Source organism: Haliaeetus leucocephalus, unplaced genomic scaffold (genome assembly GCF_000737465.1).
Source record: "Haliaeetus leucocephalus isolate CR32 unplaced genomic scaffold, Haliaeetus_leucocephalus-4.0 Scaffold92, whole genome shotgun sequence".
NCBI lineage: Eukaryota > Metazoa > Chordata > Aves > Accipitriformes > Accipitridae > Haliaeetus > Haliaeetus leucocephalus.
This window is the reverse complement of record NW_010972528.1, coordinates 15,185,184-15,207,799: the sequence shown is the minus strand read 5'-3', so window position 1 is coordinate 15,207,799 and position 22,616 is coordinate 15,185,184. Positions and strand designations below refer to the sequence as shown.

General features: G+C 34.4%; 1 protein-coding gene across 1 annotated transcript in view; it reads right to left on the bottom strand.

Annotated features, from left to right (window-relative positions):
* CDH8 (cadherin 8, type 2) overlaps positions 1-22,616 on the bottom strand; it is a 150,421-nt gene that overhangs the window by 39,206 nt on the left and 88,599 nt on the right. Inside the window, exons 6-8 of the mRNA XM_010585159.1 lie at positions 20,114-20,301; positions 17,146-17,399; positions 9,909-10,045 (exon numbers count right to left, since the gene is read on the bottom strand). Coding sequence (XP_010583461.1) covers positions 9,909-10,045; positions 17,146-17,399; positions 20,114-20,301 — 579 coding nt within the window. The remainder of the gene's footprint in view (positions 1-9,908; positions 10,046-17,145; positions 17,400-20,113; positions 20,302-22,616) is intronic.

Here is a 22,616-nt window from a genome sequence, read left to right as displayed (position 1 = left end):
CTTGTCAGAAGCTCTGGATGCAAACAGCATGCCCTTAGAGACTGTTCTCCTGCATATCTAATTTTGACCACAGTGAGCTTTATATTCATTGTGACACATAATCAAGATATATGTGACACATCAATATGAGTAAACAAATACATAATTCAAAATAAATTATTAGTATAGCTGCTTGTGTGGGTTGTATTGGAAGCTGCTATAGTCATGTCAGGTTTATGACAATGAAAACAATTCTGTTTTATTCACAGATCCTAAGTAAGTCCTTAAGGGGAAAAAAAAAAAAAAAAGAAAAAAGTACACTGCCAACATCCTTCCACCCACACATCTATCCAGAGAAAACTGAAACAAATGCCGGCAGAAAACAACCTGTATTTCTGATACAGTACTGTGTTATTGAGCCTTATTGTCTCTAACTAGGATGCAACTCAGGCTGTAATTTGCAGTTACATCACTTTCAGTAAATGAACTGTGTTATGTATTTCAGTGGTGAATTATTATGAGTGCAAAAATTAAAAATATGGTTAAATATAGTTTAAGTTTTAGCAACTATTTGTAGTAGACTTATAAACTATAAAGAAAAGTCTGAAGTTAGTTACATTTTTTTCAAAAATCAATGCAAATTTAAAAAAAAAAAATCCCTAACTTAAAGAATAAGAATAGCAAAACAGCATTTGTAATCTGTGGAAGCATCTGCAACTAGGAAGCACTATTCTACAGACCCATCATTTTAGCAAAAGTCAGAGTCTACCAGAACCTTTTGAAAGAAGGTTTTTCCACCTCCTTGTGGCAGCTACCAATAAGGAAAAAAAAGTTAGGAAAACAGGGAACCACGGAAAGCCATAGGGAACCACATCTTTCTGTTACCTTTATTATATACACTAGCAATAATAAAAGCGTGATGAAATGCTACTAGATCTTTACTTCTTGTGGGTCACAGCTCCACAAACCTAATTAGGATTCCAGATTCTCTGAGCCAGTGTAATACCTTAATTGTGAGGAAGTAATAGCTTTTCATTTCTAAATATAACAATGAGAAAAAACTTCCTGAAAATAATACAGTGCCATTAAGTGACAGAAAAGGATTTGCCTTAAAAATTATACCACGTGAAAAGGCAGGAAAAAAACTGATTGAAAAAAAGTTTTAAGACACAACAAATGTACCAAGGCATGATTTGCTGCTGTGTTGCTCAATTCCAGCTTAATCAAGGGAGTTGTGCTAGCATAAAACAGTCAGGAATCTGGCCCACACTTTAGAGCAATTATATTGTTAATATGCTAATACATCATGCATATTAAAATGTTATAAAATATTGACTTAGATACGCAAGGTCTTATTGTCAATTATAATTAGCTGTGAAATTTTATAATGACTAGGAGCAATAATAATAACAATAAGCAGACTGATTGAGGATAACATGTCTGGAATATTTTGATTTTTTTTATTTCAAATTATTTCATGATTGAAGTAAAATAATTAATAGCTCAAATGAAATCCCTACCTTACTGATAGACAAAACATCAAAATGCTTTAATAAAAATTTTTCTTAAACAAGGATTTATTATACTAGTATTTAAGTGTCATTATTTTTAGAGCTCATATTCCTTTCTGGGACTGATTTTCTTAACAGTGCAATTTAATTACTCTTATGTTTCCTTCACAGATAAAATATTGCTGGATATGCTGGATTTGAATCAGGTTCTAGGAGTTTAGCATCAAACCATTCTTACTTGCATACCTTCAGCAATAAGCGAAAACATGTCCCTCGCATATCAGTATGTACCCTTAAAAAATCCTCTCCTCTGTTTTTCAGCCAGAAAATACTGTCATTCTTTGCTATCCAGCAACTTTACTAGAAGCTCAAAGCATGCTGCTCCAAGTAGTCTTTATTCTAGAAAGAAATGTGCTTAAAGAAGACTAAACCAACATTCAGCTACAAAACTCTACTCTGACCTACTCTCATGCTTCAGCCTTACAGAAAAAACAGTGGAAATTTTAAATAGTCACATGCTGCTTAGAAATAGATGAATTCTGTTTATCAAACTAGATGAATACTACACAGTATGTTTAAGATTAATCATACTTTCTTCAGAAATTCTAATTCAAATGTTCAAAGTGCAGATGGCCAATTGTTAGTTGTTCAGTTTAACAATGCACTCATTTTGCTAATATAATACGTATATTGTCAGTTCAACCATGCCTCCAGTTTTCTCAAAGTAATTAACAAACATACTTCACATGAATTAGTCAAGCATGTTTTCACTAATGACCCTTGTATTCCTTACTTGAATCCTTGTCTGTTTGGTGCCCCAGAAAGCCTTATTCCCTTCTAAAACACCACCTAGTATCCTAACCTTTTCTGCTTTAAGCTTTGAGCAGTGTTTTCAATTCTAGTATGTCTGTGAAATCAGCATTTGCAAATCTAGAACTAAGATGTTTATCCTGGCTTTATAATGCCCTGAAACCAGAAATAAAAGAAGCTAAACTGTTCTTGCAAATCTCTATCCTTTTCCTTGCCATAAGTATGTTTATTACATCTTCTGACTTTTTTGCACTGAATTACTCAATGTTTTATTCACAGCTACCTTACGTGCTTTCCTCTGAAATCAGAGGTTGCTAACTTCTATTCAGCATCCCATACCTGAATTTTAATGCTTGCTCCTGAAGTAGAGACCATTTTATATAGGCATTTTTTCATAAGTACACTCCATTCCCATTCATATTTTGTCATAATATGGCCACTCCCATGTTATTATCCATGTGGATCACCTCTCCTGCTATTCTTGAACTGTGAAAAACACTAATGGGAAAGTTTGTGATATGCCTGAATGCACTTTCATAGCTGAGAACTGCAAACTAGCTTTATGTGATATACCAGCCCTCCACCGACCAATGGCAAACGCTCTGTGACCCATTAGAATCTATGGAGTTCTCTGTAACCCTGTGTTTATGTGCAAATGATTAAAAACTACCTTACCAAATTCTGTGTTTCTGTGCAAAAATGATGGATTCTCTAGTTTGAGTTCCACTAAGCCAGAGAAAAAAGGGTCAAGCAAAAAAGGTTAATATTCCTGAGCTGCTCCTGTTTAAACCTCCATAAAGGCTTATTTCCTTCTCTTTCTAAAACTTACTGAAATATACTTAGCCCTAAATTAGAGGTAATTATATGATGCACCAAAGTAACTTCCTAAAATCTTAGAATTATTGCTAATAATGCCTATAGTCATTTTTACAATAAAAGGCTAAATAGAATTAAATAAATGAAAGCAGGAGCAAAGGTATTCATGGCATTAAAAAGCACATTGTAGCTGAAGGCTTATTCTGAAGAGTAATTATGTCTCTCTTCCTTTTTAATTAGTGTCCTTGTATTTTTTAAAGGAATATACAATATAGATAACTTCAGTAGAGCATGTGCTGGGTGATGATTCAATTACTGTATTTATATTCTTGGTAAACCATAAAGAGTCTTTCTGGCTTTATGCCCTTTCCCATTAGGTGATAAAATTGCCTCATACTTCTTCATTTCTAAAGAATGCAGTTGGTATGGGTAATTACCTTTGTCAGATAGAGCCCACAGTTTTGTCCTTGAGATTCCAATGCTCTATGCCTTGAAAATATTTATTATGGTCAAATCACCATTTACATTTCAAGACCTTGTCTATATTTTCATCTATTGCTTTGACTAATAATTCATGAGAATTTCTACTAGTTGTGGCAGTTCTGGTACTTTGCCAAGTACTTGGGCAGGGGGCTTCACTAGCCACTGGTATGCTTACTGTTTGGCAAGTGAAGCTGAATACCAAGAATGGTTTGATAAAGCAGTCAATCAAAATGAAAATAGTAGCTCCATGACTGCAGTGCCTGGAGAATAAGGAAAACAGAAATTCCATTAAACCCCTTCGTTCAGAGATTTAAAACTTGGCTGAAAGCATTGCTCTAGGCTAAAAGAAAGATCCTCTCCCAGGCAGTCCTGCACTGGCTTTGGAATTCCCCAGAAGACTGATTTGTTGCATATCTGTGCACATGATGCACAGAGCGTGAGAAGAGGGAGAAGTTTTGGAAGAGTCGCCTTGTAACCTGACCAACAGAACAAACGGACGCATGCTTCATCTCTGTATTTCCTGATGTGTCTGAAAAGGGTTGAGTCTATACTAATTATAAAAGAACCCATCCATCCTCGAATATGCTCATGGTAGTACCTCACAAACGGTAACTGAGATTCGACCTGAATGAAGTCTGAGGAATCCAGTGCTGCACATGGTCATAAGGTTAGGAAGAAAATACAAATCTTGAGTAGCCCACTCAATGTTATGTCAGGTGAAAGAAAGCTTGGGGACTTTCAAGGGATCATCATTTAGTTGTTTTTAAAGTTTATGAGCCATGGTTTCTGTTATTCGCTGGTGTGTTTTTCACAAATCTCAGAGTCTGCCAACTGGAGTATGTTTAGAAGATTTTCTTGTTGAAGTCTATGGTACTGTTCAATGAATTTCTACTATGTAATACACATATTCTTGAGACAAGGATTACCTCACTTTTTTAAAAAAGAATTCCAGATAAGCATTGCTAATAGTGAATGCATTATAGTATACTTTTTGTTTTCAAAGAATTCACTAGAATCCTGTATCTCAAGCAGGTCTTGGCTACAGTTTAGGAGGGATGAGTATGCAAATATGAGGATAGTCATATTTAATTTGGACAAATGCTGTGCAGTTAAATTATATTACTAATACACTTCTTTCTTGCCTAAGTTAAAACAGTTTCTCTGAGATAAGTCTTTGCTTGTGTTTCAAACTACATTAGTTCTCCATTTATTACTGCTTTTGTTATATCAATTAACCAGCAATGACTGAAGTATAGGGCATTTCCTTAGTATTAATGAGACACACACTAAGGATGTTAGCGAAATATCTGCAATGTGGCTGTTACAGCCATTAGAAGACGGAAATGGAAATCCATAGAGCTGGAGGCAGAAAGAAGATAGAGTTTAATTATTATATGCCTTATACATGTATGACAATCTGACACCTTGAATGATCAGTGATTCTGAACTCCATTCAGTATCTGTGCAAACTATAGCAAAAATGTTCTAATAAATAAATCATGGCTATTTGATTTTCTTTTAGTAGCTGAGTAGCATTGACAACACATAACTCAGTAAGTACTGCAAAACCTGTACAAGAAACTGAGAGAATACCGAGGAGGTTAGCCCAGCCTGAACTCTGCTTTGCTTCACTGCCCAGCAAAATTGCTAACCAGTTAATGCAAGCAACACAAGCATGTCAATGTGAACAGTAGTTATAGCTATAATTCTAACTTATACAAACTAAAAAATGTATTTGTGCGTTCAGATGAATGGGAGCACATATGACTATTAGGATCCTGACTTTACTAGATTTTACTGAATGGCAGAAAATTCCATTTCAAAAAAGTACCAAAGAACCAAAGATGTGATGAGCCTTTGTACATACAAAAAAGATGCACCAAAAGAAACGTCTGTAAGTTAATCATTCATTCTTACTGCACTGCATTTCAGGCTCTCAAAGAATACTGGCATATGCCCCCAGATTCCTTTCCTCTTCAGGGCATAGCTCTAGAGAGCCCAAACATAAAAGCAGCATAATCAGCCCTGACTTACAAAGCAAGGCTATATCTATCCCTGTTCTCTCAAGCATCTAACTAAAATAAACCTCCCAACCTTGGCATACAATTTGAAGATCATGTAAGTCTCAACTACACACCAAAACAATGGGAAATCTCATTAGTCCAGTATTTGAAGTCCAGAGCCAGTGACAGAAGACAAAGTTCACCTTTTACAACCATAGACCAAAAGGTATGTTCTCAGGGAAAGGTCATTTTGCCAGGTAGCCTGCTTCCTCTAGCCTGTAATCATCTAGATGTTCCTGCTCCTGACTCATTCAGCAGAGTAAACTTGGATGTATGGCAGTGTAGAAAGAAAATTTAAAGAATCAATTCATAGGTGCAATAACTTTCAATATCCTTTTTGTCATGAGTGTTAATACGTATACTTCTGTGAATCCTAAGCCTGTATTTCAGAGGGATCTTTCAAAGAGGTCAAAATTCTTTGTAATATTCTCTTCTCTTAAAAATCCATGCGACAGAATTCATCAACATAGAGGACTCACTACACGACCAGAGAGGAAAAAAGCTGAACAACAAAGAAGCAAAAATTAATTTGACAATATAAGAAAGAAGTATAAGAAATCATACAAAAAAGAATGGAATATTTAAGAGTAGGCAGATCTAAGGGTAGTAGTTGAGAGGATCAAAGCTGCAGAAGGAATTTATCTTCTGTTTTTTTTCACTAAATTCATGGAAAATGTATAACTGAATTTGAAATACTGAAACTGTCACCGAAATATCACCTCTACCACATTAATCACTTTCAGTCCAGTCTTTTTTACTGATCGCTTTTTGCATTGTTTCATCTTTAGTAACCAAAAAAAAAGTTTCAGACGGATCAGATATTTGAAGAATTATCTCTAGGGGGCATGCAACCAGTATGCAACATAGTTACTGTGATTTAAACAGGAGGCATAAAACTATATGCAACTTATCTACATATTTTGAGATCCAAAACATAAAGAGCAAAAGTTTGGGCAACTGTCTGAGGGAGAGCCACTCAGCAACTTTTCCTTAGTCTGTCTGGTTAGTTTAATCCCCCCGTGAAGAAAGGCTGCAGACAACTAGAAACTCCTAAACAGAGGCTGGAAAGAGTCTGCTAGTGATGGCAAAGTGAAAGGAGGGAAATGCCACCCTCAAAATGTCTCACTCCGCACAGGTCTCAGAATACGAGGCTAATAGTATTTGTCAACAATAGCATGAATTTGTTCTGAATTAGAACTAGCCAGACACTTGCCTACAAATAGGACAAGAAAATGTCCTTCTAAAAATAAAACAAACACCACCCCAAACTGGTCTTTTGCCTGTTAAGTACTCACAGAAAAGAGTCACAGTCTCCACTGGCTCATACTTTTGTGTTTCTACTCCTAGTTTTGCTAGACACGAAAGGGTTAAGTTCACATTTTGGGGCACTCAGACTAAAAAGCAGCAGCATGTTTAAAATTGCCCACAAACATTCTAAATCTGATTGCTTTCAAAGAGATCAGCCTGTCTGAATCTAAAAATCTTCATCCTCAAGCCAGGTGAAAATGCAGTAGTTACGCTCAATTCAGCCAGACCGGTCTTGTCTTGGAAGATTCCCAACTGAGACAGTGGCTGAGGGATGACACAAAAGAATAACTTTGTCACGGTGACAGAAGAAAACTGCCAAAATTTACCTGTGCTTAAAGCACAAATTTAGCTGCAGTTAACTTACCAGCATGAAGTTCTGAAATAGTGAATTATGTTTTGGCAAAACTTGGTGTTTATCTGTGAAAGTGCTGATAAATCAGGGTATATTTAGGATCTACCATGCTGGAAATCAAGAAGAAAAACCCGGTATGATGGCTTACGATTAGTAAGGAAGCGTAATGGCAATGAAATGGTCTGATCATTGCCCCACATGAATAGAAGTGAGCCTTGAACTGAACCTGGAAAGCAGGTAGCCTAGGAAGAGAAAATTCTCCAGTACGAATGATGCTGACATATTTATTTTTATGGGAGAGATCAGCAGTCCATTAATATTACTATCAGTGAAAGCATTGTAATGAGACACATTGTATTTTCATTTGCTGCTTGTGTCTGCCTCCAACAGATTTCTGTTATTTTATAACAGAAATTTTGCTTATTATTGTGTTGGAAAAAAAATCTAAAAATGCCCATTTTACCCTGCTTGACAGTTCTATGAACAAATTTAGTTTCTCAGTGAGGAGTTAAAAAATAATTTCTCTTAAATAAGCAAAGATAGTACTCTATGAAATTAAGCTCTTGTTTTATGTAAATGTCAAATAATTGTATTAGGAATGCGAAAATAAGCCATCAGCAGGAACGCAAATGCTTAGAACAAGATTGGCATTATTATTTTCATAGCCAGTCTGATAAGAGGCAATTTTACAATAGTGATAGATGCTGAGGCTCCCATGAAGTCTAATGACAAGGCTGATTTCTTACAAAATTCTTGAGTATATAATTATGTTTTAAAAATCTGAAGATGCAAGAGGCAGACTTGATTCTGATGTGGCTTAGTAAAGTGCACTTCTGTTAACTTTGCTCTGACACACATGTAAGGGAGAACAAAAAATGAATTGCAGGAGTTTCTTGAAAAATTGTTCTTTTTATTTTGTTCTTTTTTGACTTTTTGGAGCAAACAAAATGTACAATTTCTTCATGTTACATCTTACTATTCCAATGTCTGAAAACTTTGGATCACAAACTAATAATTCTGCTTTCCATGCCATTGGTAAATCTCATGTTCTGACATTCCTTATATCTCGAGAAAATTAGTATGAAAGTTTTATATCTTTGTCCTTTAAAAACATGAAAATTATTAACTGATTTGATATTAACCTGGGCAAAATATGCCCTATGAAACCAGAGCTTACTTTCTTTCCTTATGTAGTTTGATGCCCTATCTCAGCTTGGCTTTCCTGCAAGCAGAAATTATTCTTGCTAATTTATCAAAGTAGTGTTTGCCTGCAAGAGTTAACAGTAATTAACAGGACACTGTTGGCACTGCTGCACTACTGGCAATGAAATACACAAATTATTAAGGTAGGTCATAGGAATACAGTTTACAGGGGTTGTAAGCTGAGAGCTTAGTTTATACTCCGACCTATCTTTCTCATTTATATATGGTATTTCAGTTACCTGTCACAGATTCCTAACATGTTTGTTTTTGAAAACAAGTACCACAGAAAAATATTGGACAACAAAAATGGGCCAAATAAGCATATTTTATGCTCCCATTCATTATGTTCATAGCTGCAGTATTATGAAACCAAGCATTAAAAGTTCTGTATCATATCCTTTAAAAAAGATACTCTGGGGGAAAAGCAAGCATTAACATCACCCTATTTTCTACATGCTAGAATTAGCAGCACTGATCATCAGGCTCTGAAGGCAAATATTCTTACAACACTGTGTCAAGTGTATATGCACGTATGGGAATTACGCATATACATTGATTGTAGAATAAATATGTCAGCAGAAACATTTTCATAGTTTGTTTCAGTTAATACAAAGACGTGGGATGACAGACCTATGTTCTAAATCTGTTCTTTTGCTGCAATATGTTTGTCAAATGTGTAGTCTAAAATACAGTGTGAATATTAATAATAAATTATATTGTCACATGTGATCTTGTCAGCAGTGCTTGCAATTCCAAATTAATCAAGAATTCTTCTTGATTAAAATCTAGGACCCATATTCCCTGACAGGGTGACACTCCTGGCTCCCAATGACTTAGGTGTAGAGATGAGTCACAACAGTTTTGTGGATCTGAACAATCCATGTTCGTGTCTATAGCTGTATATGAGTAAATTTATTCATATGTATCAAATAGGACTACTTTCATGCAATATTACCGATGTGCTTAATCATTTATGGTATTGAAACATGATATCACTCAGCATTAAGAACTTCTGGGTTGAGTCTACAATATACTTCTACAATAGCAAAACTTTATTTTTTCTGTCTTAATATAACTAACTAAATATAAGGCTTTAGTTTGGGGTTTTTTTTAAACATTTTTTAACATTTACTCTATATACCCTGTCCAAATGTACTCATGTATCTCTTCAAAATCTATACTGCTGCACTGACTAAAAAAAATGCAGTTTTGAAAACTAAAAGAAATGGAACTTCAGCAGAAACTTTTCTTTCAAAAATTCTGTAATTTAAAAATCCAATGTGTTTTACTTTTTACTGAACTATATACCATTTCTACTGCACACATCATTAAAATTAATTATAAACCCAACAGAACTAAAAGCCAGTATACACAAATACTTACTAGTTTCAGTAGCTACAATAGTTATGTTGTGCCACATATTTGTTTCTCTGTCCAGTGGTGTTGCCAAAGTTATTTTCCCATCTTCTGCGTTAATGTTGAACTGTCTCTCAAGGTCAGTATGCCGATCAATGGAAAACCTACAAAACAGACATCCCTGTAATCTACTTAAGGAAGTTGGTGTAATCCATACAATCACCAGACAATTTAGGGAGCCCTCTGAGAGCTGCAGTTTTACAGTCAAATGGATTAAGAAGCTCAATGGCATAATAATTTATAAGACAAAATGACAAACTGAGACTAAAAAAACCTTAATAATTATTGCCCAAGGAGTAATTAGCTATATACCCAGTGTGAAGGTCATAAAATGCCCTCAGGTTCACTGGGTAACATCTTTGAAAAATGGTGCTGATCAAGAGTTAATTACACAATCCATCACGTTCATCAGACAGTTTCTATGGTATTTCACAGTAACTGATGATAATTTCGACTTCATGGTGGACTTCATGGTTATTTTAAAAAGGGCTGAATAATATTATTTTACCAATAAATTTCAGATTAATGAAGCATGAACTATTCACCAAGCATATTATTTGGTTATGGTTCAAGCAGCTCCATGGGCAGAACGCACTTAGTGAATCACCATTTTCCTATAAAACACTTCAAACAATGAAGGACTGATTATTTTATGGATTGACATCACAGATTTTTAACAAAACAAGTTTCATCTGACAAGTAGTCAGACTTTCTAAATGTGAATGTCCAGGTAAATTATGCAGCCGAAACAGAGCTAGCTTGACAACAAGAGTGAGCTGCAGTAGATTGCTCCAATGGTGCATTAAAGCAGGATGATGATTTAAAGCTCAGAACAGGATCTCCAGGAAAGCTTTTATGTTTGTCCATTTTCACAGAGTTATTTCATGAATGTATTATTCGCAAAAGGAAACTAAATCACAAAATTAAGCCTTCCAATTTTTTGACAGGAAAGGTACGAAATGAGAGAGTTTAGTGATAAACTATTGATATGGTTCAACAAAAATTGACTTCAAGGGGTTTTACTGAATCCTAATTGTGGATTTATATAAAAGCCTTTTAAGCCATTGTGTCTATGTATTACAGAACCTAACAGCATGCACTGACAATTTTTACATCTGTTCTGCATTATATCTAGGCACAATAGGGTGAGTTGGGATACAGTATCAGACTGGATTACATTATATAGTGGTCAGGAAAGTGACTCAGACTGTCAGTTTCTCATTACATTTCTACTTTTTGCAAATACACTGTAAAATTCACTGATAAAAGAACAACAGCATATTTTGCTACAGTGACAATGGCACAGTCATCTGAAAATCAGTTATTCCATTCGGTTTTATGCTTTATCATAAGCACTTTACAAAAAAAGTTCTGATTGAGAAGTTCCTTTATATGCTACAATAAACATATTCTGATGAACTCAAACCCATTCCAGCATAATAGAATTGATTTCTATAGACATAGCATTAGGATCTGATTTCAAAGCTTAGGATTATGGCATTCATCTTTTTTTATTTCAGTGTCAGATACAGTTCACTTTCAAAAAATTAGTTCTCAATTATGAACATTTATCAAAATCTTAAAGTTTAAATGTTTACAGACTGTATTACTAAAGAGCAAGGCTAGCATGATCACACTGGTAAGGTACTTAACTAATGGACTTAAGAGTGAAAACCCCTGTTTAACTAGGAAATGGGATTTGTCAGACATTTAAGTTCTCTGTTTTTAAGCTCTGAGAAGAACTAGTTTTACTCACTTAAAAATGAGTAGTTTAGTTAAGAAGAGTACCAGGGAGGTAAAATTCCAAATATATGTGCCTAAAGCTAGGCACATGCATCTATATTTGGATATTTAAGTAAACTGATTTTCTAGTGAGCTTCACACACTCAGTTCTCAATGGTTTAACAGGAATTGTGCTATCCTCAGCATTTCTGAAAATTAGGTCACTTGTGTGGAAGAATAAAGCTGTAGGTGCCTAACTTAAGGCAATCATTTTTTAAAATGTTTCTTAACCTTATTTTGATGTCTCCCTAGTTCCAATTAAAGTATTAGAAATAAAATTCTGGTACTAGTGAAGTCAGTAAAAAATACCTTACAGACTTTCACAGGTTTTAGATTTCACTCAAGAAAATACAAGACAGACAGCAATCAAGATAACTTTTTTTAAGATGTCATCACTTAAAACTAACTTTTAATTCTTGATGTTTATGTAGTGATGCAGAAAAAACTCTTCTGATATCAAACATTTATGAAATTTTTACAGTCCATAAATGAAATAAAATATGAAATGCTTATATGCTATTTAATGTTTAGTTAACCTGGGCTTGACATAAATTCCATTGAGATAAGACACAGCTTTTCTCTAAGGATCAATCCTTTTTTAAACTTCCATTCACAGTTTTCCTGCAGTACATTTTTTCAAGTTATAAAACTGGGAGTGTAACATCTGTAAGTTTATTATATTGCATTTCATCTCATCCCAACAGTATTTATTCACAATGCAAAACCAGCATTCAAAATGAAACATTAATATAAGTTACATGGCTTTACAAGAGTACAAAGAGGTAAAACCCTCTCCTGATTTTAATTTGATAAATATTTGTTACAAAAATAAAAAATTCAATCTGCAGTGTCATAAACCTGGGAAAACTAATAGCACATTTGCAGTTGTCTTTTCATGATAATGGTATTGTAACTCTTTTTAATGGGAATGCATTGTAAGATCCGTAAGCTATACATAAAACATACATTTCTCTAAAAATGAGAAAATAATATCTTGGGAAATAATATCTTTTGAAATTGCCGTAAACCCAACACAGGTTACTGGGAAGTTTTGGTTAGTTTACGGTTCTGCTATGGCAATTATAGGAACAAGCCCATAGTGGTTTAACAGAAGACTTAAAATGATTCTCAGTCCTGCTCCTGCTCTACTGCTATTGCTGTTATGGCTTAATTTGATCTATTCCTTATTTGCACCAATGTAAATAAGAGCAGAAATCCTTTTTTGCTGCACCTGCTGAGATTTGAATCACAGTACGGATACCTCATCAGTGGTAAATCACCATTGTTTATTAATGCCAGGCAGATTGGACATGCTACTTAGTGACAGATAAACAGCTGTACCATTAGGGAGGCAGAAAATATCGTGTCTAGGTTTTTAAGGCCTGCTGTGAATTAAGAAAATGATCAACTGCTGCCAAAGATGAAATCTCTGTCGATATGAATGGGGAAAACCTGCTGCATTGAAGCTTATCTCTCCACAGAGAAAGACACTGAAGGGCAGTGATTTATAGGAGGGCAGATACAGTATAGGGAGAAAGATTATTACTCATGCTTTTTTTCTATGCACTTGGATCATGCTTTATCCAAGATGATTTACTGCAGATAAATAGACCATGGTTATAAAATAACAAGAAAAACATGAAGTAAGTACTACTGGAATCAATAGATTTGTATGCTAAATAGATAATGATTATTTTTTATATATATATATATATTTACACACACACACACACACTATAAGCCAGAATGTACCACCCTTACTAAATAAAGTACAGTAAAGCTTTACAACTAGCTTAGCTGAATTCACTGGGTCCCTTTCCCAAGAGATGCATGTGGTCTAGATGTGGTAAGATGTGAGCCACTGATGCATGCTTCTGAAATGACTAGCCTAGAATAAGACAAACTACTGACCATGTTTACAATTACTAGCCAAATTTGTAAATCCTTTTAACCATCGGGCTTAAAAGTGAGCGAGGCCCTTAAGCAACACGCACAGAGGAATAGCAAATAAAGATAAAAGAGAAATTTTGCTGTTTATTTTAAAAACACTGGGTTATGAAAGATGTTATATAGTTAGACTAACCTAACAACTGATATGAAGAGATAGTTCATATTCATTGGAGAAACGGATAATGAAAGCAAAATTCAGGTGAATATCACATTATCACTTAGACATTCAAAGATGCCTTTGCTTATCCATAACTAGGGCTCAACAACAACAACGAGAAAAGTCCCATACAACATATGCATCCTTTAGTTCCATCCATCTAAAGTGTCTAAATTTGGCTGATACAGAGATTTCAGACTAATAACCACTGCCAAAACTCTACATTTGACAGAAGACATTGCTAAAAAACCCTCTTCAGGTATTTTCATAAGGTGGGCAGATTCAGAACCAGACTGGTAACGCAGCTATACACCTGCTTCTAAATCTATGATAGGCTTCATACTTTTTAGATCAAGTGACGGAAAGATCAGAGAATATGTTTCATCTCCTCTAAGCAAGCATAAAACCCAAAGTACTGTTATATTGGATAGAAATGAGGTTAAACAACTTTTTTAAAAAATGAAAACATAGAAGTTTCTTTCCAGGCTGTTTTCTATAATAATTTTTCAAAATTCTTTAACGGTTTGTCTCATGACTCAATTATCAGACTATTTCCATGTTCAGAGATATCCAAGTTTTATTTCATTTATGGTACTGCAATACTCTGAGTTTACTGACTGTTTGCGCATAAGACTAAAGTGAAGCAGATGTGGTATTGGTAGCACATAAGCTGATTCATATTTTCATTTGTGTTGCTAGGGTTTTTATAACAAATGTACACAAAAATTCTGTCTAACCAAAATATTGATAGAACAGATATCTATTGAAAAATATAATTTCCTTGACATGCAACTGGTTGTTGTCTCCTGAAATTCTGTTTTAAAGAAAAAAATACATTAAAAAATGGCCAGGCAGTATTAAAACAGTGCAGAATATTTTAATTCTGTTTTTCAAATTTTTAACTTATGTTTAGTATTTTTGAAAGTGTATCATAGAACATATACATAAAATTTACATCATATATGTGATACAATACAGAATAAACACTTGAAATGCACAATGAAAATGAAACATTCTAATCCAACAAAACAATGCTTCCACGTATTTTTGTTAGAACCTGCAATGTTCCAACTTTGTCCGGAATTGGAAAGAAAGTAACTGCATGTCTGCTACCTACTTGTCTCTGATGAATATTTTTGCTACCGTAATAGTAGAATAACTAACTTGAAATCTCTTTTTTTGGCCTTAAAATTTTTTTCATGCAAAAAAATGAAAAAAGGGAATCTGGACTTTCCAGAGCTATCCCAGATAAAGCCAAATTAATCAGCTGAGCAAACAAAAAAAATAAAGTTGCGTAGAAAATTGAGCTTTGTATATTCCTTAATTAGCTATGAAGCCAATACTGTAGAGAAATTAAATCTTACAAAGTACTGCATACAATTTTTTTAAAGAAGATATAAATCACACTAACTAATTACCTTTTTGTTTAAATGTAATGTATTTGGGCCAGTTCTGTTTCATGTGTATCAATTGTTTCTATGTGACTTTATAAGTAATAACATTCTAATTCAGTTTGCACATATAAAATATTTTTGCTTTTAAAAACTTGAAAGTATCTTGATCTATAAAATGATTTAAAAATGGAAATGAAGTAAATATTTTACTCAGTTCAATTTTTCAGGCTTGGACAGAATAAAGAGGCTCTATTTTAGGATGTAGGTAGGCTTGTAGCTGGTCTAAATTATTAGGAGTTTGGGGCAAGACTAGAAAGAATTCAAGGGAAACAGAGCAAGACTGGAAAAATAGCCAAGGTAAAACTGAAGCAGAGTTGAAGCCAGGCTGAGATGAGGAACAAAGGGGACACAATTAAGAGGCAGAGGAGCACAGCACTAAGCCAAGAGCAAAGCAGAACACGGTAGAGGGAAGGAACTAAGGTTAAATTGAAAGAGAAATTACTATCGAGCTGGAATAAAGGGAAGAAAGCCAACTTGCTGCCACCATGGCTGGTTTCACACACCTTTCAGGAGACCCTGTCTTTGTAGCAGCAGTGCAAGCCCTTTTTCAAAGATGCCAGTGGACAGCCATAATAGAATTAGGCTGGAGCCACTGCTTAAATTGTGATAGATCAAACTCTATGCATTCTATATTACTTTTTCTTTCTGTTTACATAAAATTTTTCTAACCTTGGTAACTACCCTTATTTATTTCCTATTTCTATGATCAGATCATCCTGTGAGCTTCTCTGGTAAGAAAATAAATTTGGTGCCTATTAACACTGTCTGGGTTGTGTGCTGCAGTAGAAAATACATTAATAATTAATTTGTATAGAAATCTGTGATAGTTAATGCTACGTTTATCTAGTTTTGAAAGGATGATTTAAAAATGAGAGACTCTAACGTACTCTCCAACATCTTCATTCATACACAAGTTCTAATACATCCAAACATGTTGGAAATTCTGAATTTCTAATTCTGAAAATACTAAAATATGATATGCAACATGTAGGTCCCCTAATTAAAGGTTTACAGTTTGGCTCTGCGACAAATCTGATGTAAATGACGATGATTAGAAAATGGTCTCAAGTGATAGATTGTAACAATTAGCATCATCCTCACAATGCTGAAGTCTGCTTGTGTAGCTTAAATTCCCTATGGCAGTAACGTACAGTGAAGATTATTATTAAATAGAGTCTCTACAAATATACCTTTACTATGAAATTGATGTTTTGGTGTTTGTTTTCATAATGCAGGCAGTACTATACATAGCAAAATGCGTTTTGGGAACACTTGCATCATACCATACTAACCATTAAAAAGGGGGAGGGGAAGATGTGTACTCATCAAAATGAGATAGAAAACACTGATCTGATGAAACTGGAATAACAGATTTTGTTCAAGTTAGATCAAAAAGGGAAAATATTGTAAATCAAAGATGCGAAAGTAATATAGGCATAATCATCTCTGACTTTCTATGTTTAAACCAGGAATGGGTTTAGCCAAAAGAATACAAAAATATGTTTTGACAACCTTACAACTACATGGAAAAAACCCTCAGTATTGTTAGTGCAGACACTAATGGATTATTTAAAATAACTGCAGAGAAACACACTGATGACTCAACCCCACCCGACCTCATACACCCTATTTCTTATTTTCATTGCATTCCTACTGTTTCATAAGACTACTCGTGTGGCAAGGAGCATTTTTGTGATTTTGAAAATTATCTGAACTGATAAATCTAACATCATAAAAAAATTCCTATACAGGTATTTTCTTAGAAATAAAACAGCATGAGAACAGTGTCATAAAATGTATCAAAAATATACTTAGTATTCTGCCAGTAGTTTTTTCAAAGAGAACTTTAAAGCAGCACTACCTTATAGGACTGGAAGACACGTCAGGGTCATGGGCAGTCACCTGACCAATCACAGAGTTAATAGCAGCATTTTCATGCACTTCCAGTAGGTAAGTAGGTGATGAAAAGACTGGTGGCTCATCAGCGTCCTCTACTACAATTTTTACCGTTGCTGTATCCTTGAATGGTCCTCCACTGATGAAGCGAGGATCAACATAAACATTGGCTGCTTCTACCTTCAGAGTATAGGATTTTTTGGTCTCAAAGTCCAGTGGCTGTTAAGAATGACAAAGATAAATGTCTTTTACTAATGGCCACAGAGAAAGAACAAGTGAATATAATGCTGATGGATGAAAGTTATGTGCATTTAAGCACATTCAGTGAATTTTAATGTAATCACTTCCCACCCCCAGAAATCCAACCTGCAAATTTTCTAGGCATATATTGATATCTCTTTATTAACCAGCCTCAGAGAAAACAAGACTCTTTGTTTTCTTGCTTTTCACAAGAAATTTACCAAAATATTCTCTCTCATGAATTATACTATTACAATTACATATCAGATAAATACTACAAATTTGTTGGTGATGACATGACTTGCATACTAATCATGCACTTAATCAGTGCTTTGTTAGTTGGAGATAAGAAAAAAAAATTACACTAGCTTTACAAAGAATAAATATTTTATTACTACCAGAACAGTGTGAGAAATGCAAAAAACTAGCAGTTATTATTTGCTGGACATGAGAGGCATTACGTGGAAAATTGTAGAGCTAATCATATAAGAAAGTACTTCAATATTATTGCACTTCTGGTAACTCTGCATTTCTGTTTATAGGGGTAAATGAGGTAGACATCTCTCAGGAATTTCTTAAAACTGTAGCAATTCCTATTTCTGTATATTTTTTTTTTTTTTCAGAGAGAGAAACACAAAACCAATTACTTTATTCTATCAATATACCTGCCATATCACCATTGGTTTTACTATTTTACAGTTCCATATTAAAACACAAAAGATGAAAACACAGTGGATTTAAAGGAATGAAATACCAAATAAAAAACAAATCTGTGACACTTTTGAATATTAGAATTTTTCATTATAGGAGATTCAAGTTTGTGTCTTGAAGCACATCAGTATATTCACTATATAATTCTCTTGTGTCTCACAATGATTCAAATTTCAAAGATGCAAATTGCCTAGCACTGGAAAGATATTAAGATTTGCATTACAATGTCCCAGGGATAAAAAGAAAAGGACATAGAAACTCTGAATCTGCAATGCAAATACCAGCAAGAGCACAAATAGGAAGCTTCAGGAAGTCTGTCAAAGCCTTCAATATGTGTACTTTCGAATTTTGTTGATTTTTTTTCAGGTATGAATCAAGCTCTAATGGGATTTGCTCTTTCTCACAAATTCTAGTAAACATGAGAAAACCTTGCTTCTTTAGCAGCTCTTAAATTAGTAAGCTTTTGTAATTATGAATGGTGATTTATAAATCAGCATATTCACAATTTGCCAATCACAGCTCCTGTATCATTTTTTCAATTGCTTTTCATATGCTTTACAGAAATGACAGCACCCCAATATATTTAGTCATGCTTAATCAGAATATCATATTGAAAATTTACTCTGCATTGTCTAAACCCCATGAATTTATGCTGGAGAAAATCTGTTGGTGAACAGTACCCTCCATACATCATCTACTGTAGTAGAACCAAAATTATTATTGCTGTCAAAATAAATATATGAAACAACATTATGTTAGAGAGTCAGTTATGAAATAAAGCCAAGGGAACTGGGGCAAAAGGCTAATTGCCTTAGTTTACAAAAGAGGCCACAGCATACAATAAATAACAGGAAGGAAGATTAGGGACGTATATCATAATTTTCTCTTTAGGAAAACAGATCTAAATTTAGATAAATACAGATCATTTTATTATACATCTACAGTGCTGACCTACTCACTGAGAAACAGGTACTCTGCCTGACCTCTTTAATTACGGGTACAAGTTGAATATTAATTATGTGTACCCACTGGATTATTCTTTTTTCACTGGAATGTCAAGGTTTGGTTTTGGGTTTCTTTAAAAAAAACAAACCAAAGATACATTCAGAGTGCTCTGTGCTACATATTTAAAACCCTCTATGCCAGCGTTATAAGTTATGTTCATATCCTTTTTCAGAACACAGCATGAGAATCGGCTCTCTTCTTCCCCAGAAAGTAATGAGCATTAAATATGCAATTAATGTTTCATTGCCTTTACTAGCCAAGTTTTGTTCTAGATATGCTGTCTCTCCCCATATTTCTGTATATAAGTGGGTGGTCTTTCTGTTGTGTACCTGCAAGTACCTAGTCTTGCATACCTTTTCTATGCTGGTACAGTCTTGATGTAAGAGTTGTAGCCTTCTTTAGGGCCTGAATTTGGCACTTCTTATGTGAAACAGTACTGATCTCCTTGATAAGGTTCACTGAAATCACTATTCATTGAACAGAGTTGAACATGAGAAAAGGTGGAAGACTAAGTCTCTCACACATCAGGTAATTTAAATAATGTACTACGATTTTTTTTTTTCTCTGAACAGTATTTGACCAGCTATACAGTAAATTAAGTAATAGAGAAAAGGTATTTGATGAATACTCAGCAAAGATTTTACGCAAGTTTATACCACCAACAAAGCAGATTCTAATCTACTCTTCTCCTTTGAACCAAGGAAGCAAAACCTGTATGATTTGACTGTGCAGAAGCCCAGATAAGATTAACACATTCCCAGCACCAAAAATACTTCCATAGATGTCTCCCCAGTTGTCACCTAAATGGCAGTTTTGAAGGACATGGCTAATACATCCTTTTTTATCACTTCACTGGCTTGACACCTCATCCATAGATAAAACAATCCTTGCAAATCCAGCATCTTCTTAGAGAGTAAAGTCTGGGTGGGTAGTTGTATGTACAATAAACATTTCTTTTTAACAGAGATATAGTTTACCTTTCTCACTCTAATAATGCCGTCCTGAGTTTGGGCATCTGTAGTAATTTCAAATATATCCATTCCATCTCCTTCAATAATATCATAGGATGATTTAGCATTTTCTCCAATATCCAGGTCATTTGCCTTCACCCTTCCTATTGGTTCTCCGAGAGCAACATCTTCCATTACTGAGAAGTGATACAGACCTTACAAATAAGAGGAAAAGACTAAACATTACACCTCATTCCAGTATTTTTTGTGTCCTCTTTATTTGTTTATACTTCCCCAATGCAAACTCTTGGGATGTCCAACTGATACAAACCACATTTACAGACATTATTTACTGAACGCAGCAAAATGCGTTCCTTATATAGGAATATTCAGTTTACTGTATGTGAATGTTCTTTTCATTACAGTAGTATCCTGCTTCTTCCTTACAGGGATGCTTAGTGTTGGCAAACATAAATATTAAGTCACTTCCAACACTGAAAGTATGCAACATTCTCTACTGCAGACGCTGTTGAACTTACCGTTTTGTTTATGGACATGTAGTTAGAATTCAACTATGAAACTTTGTCTTTTACTCTGTCGAAAACTGGTCTAACACTTTAAAGATGCCTTATACAATTTCAGATCTTTACTGCTTTTTTGATCATTTTAATTTGATTTGGTTTTGTTTGTTTAACCCCTTCCACCTTCCTTTTGTGGTAAGAAACTAATTAAGAAACATTCAAGAAACTCCCAACATCTATGTTTTAAAGGAAACAATAACTTTTCATAGCAATCATTATTGTAGTTATTATTTGGTTGTACCGTTAGTCTAAAACCCACTAGAAAGTGCTATTTAAATTGTCAGCATTTTTATTTTTTCTAATACTTGCTTCAAACCTTCTGACCTAAGAAGTGCCAAAAATCTATTTAGAACTTGCAATATGTTATTTTAAGTAAGCATTTTATTAAGAGAAAACTCAAAATACCCATTTTACTACTATATCTCCCAGTTCTTAACAGTACTCTGAAAAACAGAAGACACATGCATTCTTTACATCAAAAATTCATTATGGAGCGCCTATTTCTTTACCTCTTGGTAATTTACACTTATTGAAGCTACAGTTAATAAGTGATCTAGTCAACTGCAGTGCTACTTCGCAGATAAAATAGTCAAGAGGAATTCAAGGTTAGCAGATGAGACCATTAAAACAGTTTTAGACTAAGGGTTCTGGACTTTTCGGTCCTCACAGTGGTTCTAAAACAACACGCGTTTTTTACTGTTATGTGCAGATAGTAGTTTTGTAAATGCAAAATGTTCTGAAGTTGTTCCTTTAACTGTCTGTAGGCAGATTACAGTAGCAACAGTTGAAAGTAGGAAGGAAACTGAGGAATTCCTAAATACATATATTAGCTATACATATAGTCTGTCCCAAAGTGATTTTTTTTTTCTTTAATGTTTCTAGGCTAAATTATTAGCGATAATTTGGAGATCATCAAGATTCCTCAAGAATATTCATAATGGCTCACAATGAGCAGCCAAAGCCATCAAGTGCCTCAGGAGACTAAATTGTGTGTTCATAATTTACACTGCTGTCCACACTTTGTGGTTTGAATCTCCATACACAGTTGATTATATTTTTAAGTTGGTATTTTTCTCTCAGATTTATTAAGATAGTTTACGAAATAGCGTAAGAAAAATAAAATTACTATGATGCAGCTGACTCTTTTACACAAATTGCTCTCAAGAATTATGAATTGTCCTGTCAAGATGTCATAGTGCAGAGCTGAAAAATCCACATTACGCATCTTTGAAAACCCTTGGTTCTGACAGCAGTGCACAGTTCTCGGTACAATCCTATGGTAAACTGCCAGGTTAAAAACTTCTGTGACTTATAAAATACCTCTAAAATTATTTCAAAGAGATCATAGAAGTAGTGAAAGTTCATTTTTTTCATTTCTAAAACCCAGGAGGCTAACACTCTTTGAAATCAAGCCATAAATATACATTTCTGTCCTGCCTGGAAACAATAAACCGATAAAACACACTGCTTTCCGAGTTCATTACAATTTATTGTGAAAGCAGCATGTATTACATCTTATGAATTTCTATTTCATTCTGGTTAGGCTCTATTGTAAGTTTGATCCTTTCATATTTTCCTTTCCAGGCAAATGCAAACCGTGCTTCAACAGTGTAAAAAAACGTTAAAGACTTGATCAGCTCTTGTATAAGGCCAGAGTCATGACTAATCTGTAAGGCTAGGCAGCATGCTATGAATACTTAGTTTTAAAAGGCAGAATTTGTAATAACATCCAGTTATAATATTTACTATGGCTCATCCTTGTTAAATACAATATACACATAATACAAAGTTATACTACATGCAGGTTTTTTCTAATGAGGTTGCATAATGGTCAGTGTTATAACAGGGTGGTTATTCCTAGATGGTAGCCTGAATTCTGCACTGGAATACACAAGCTGTAACAGCTTCAAAGACAGCAACTCACTCTTTGCTGAAGGAAAACTAATCTA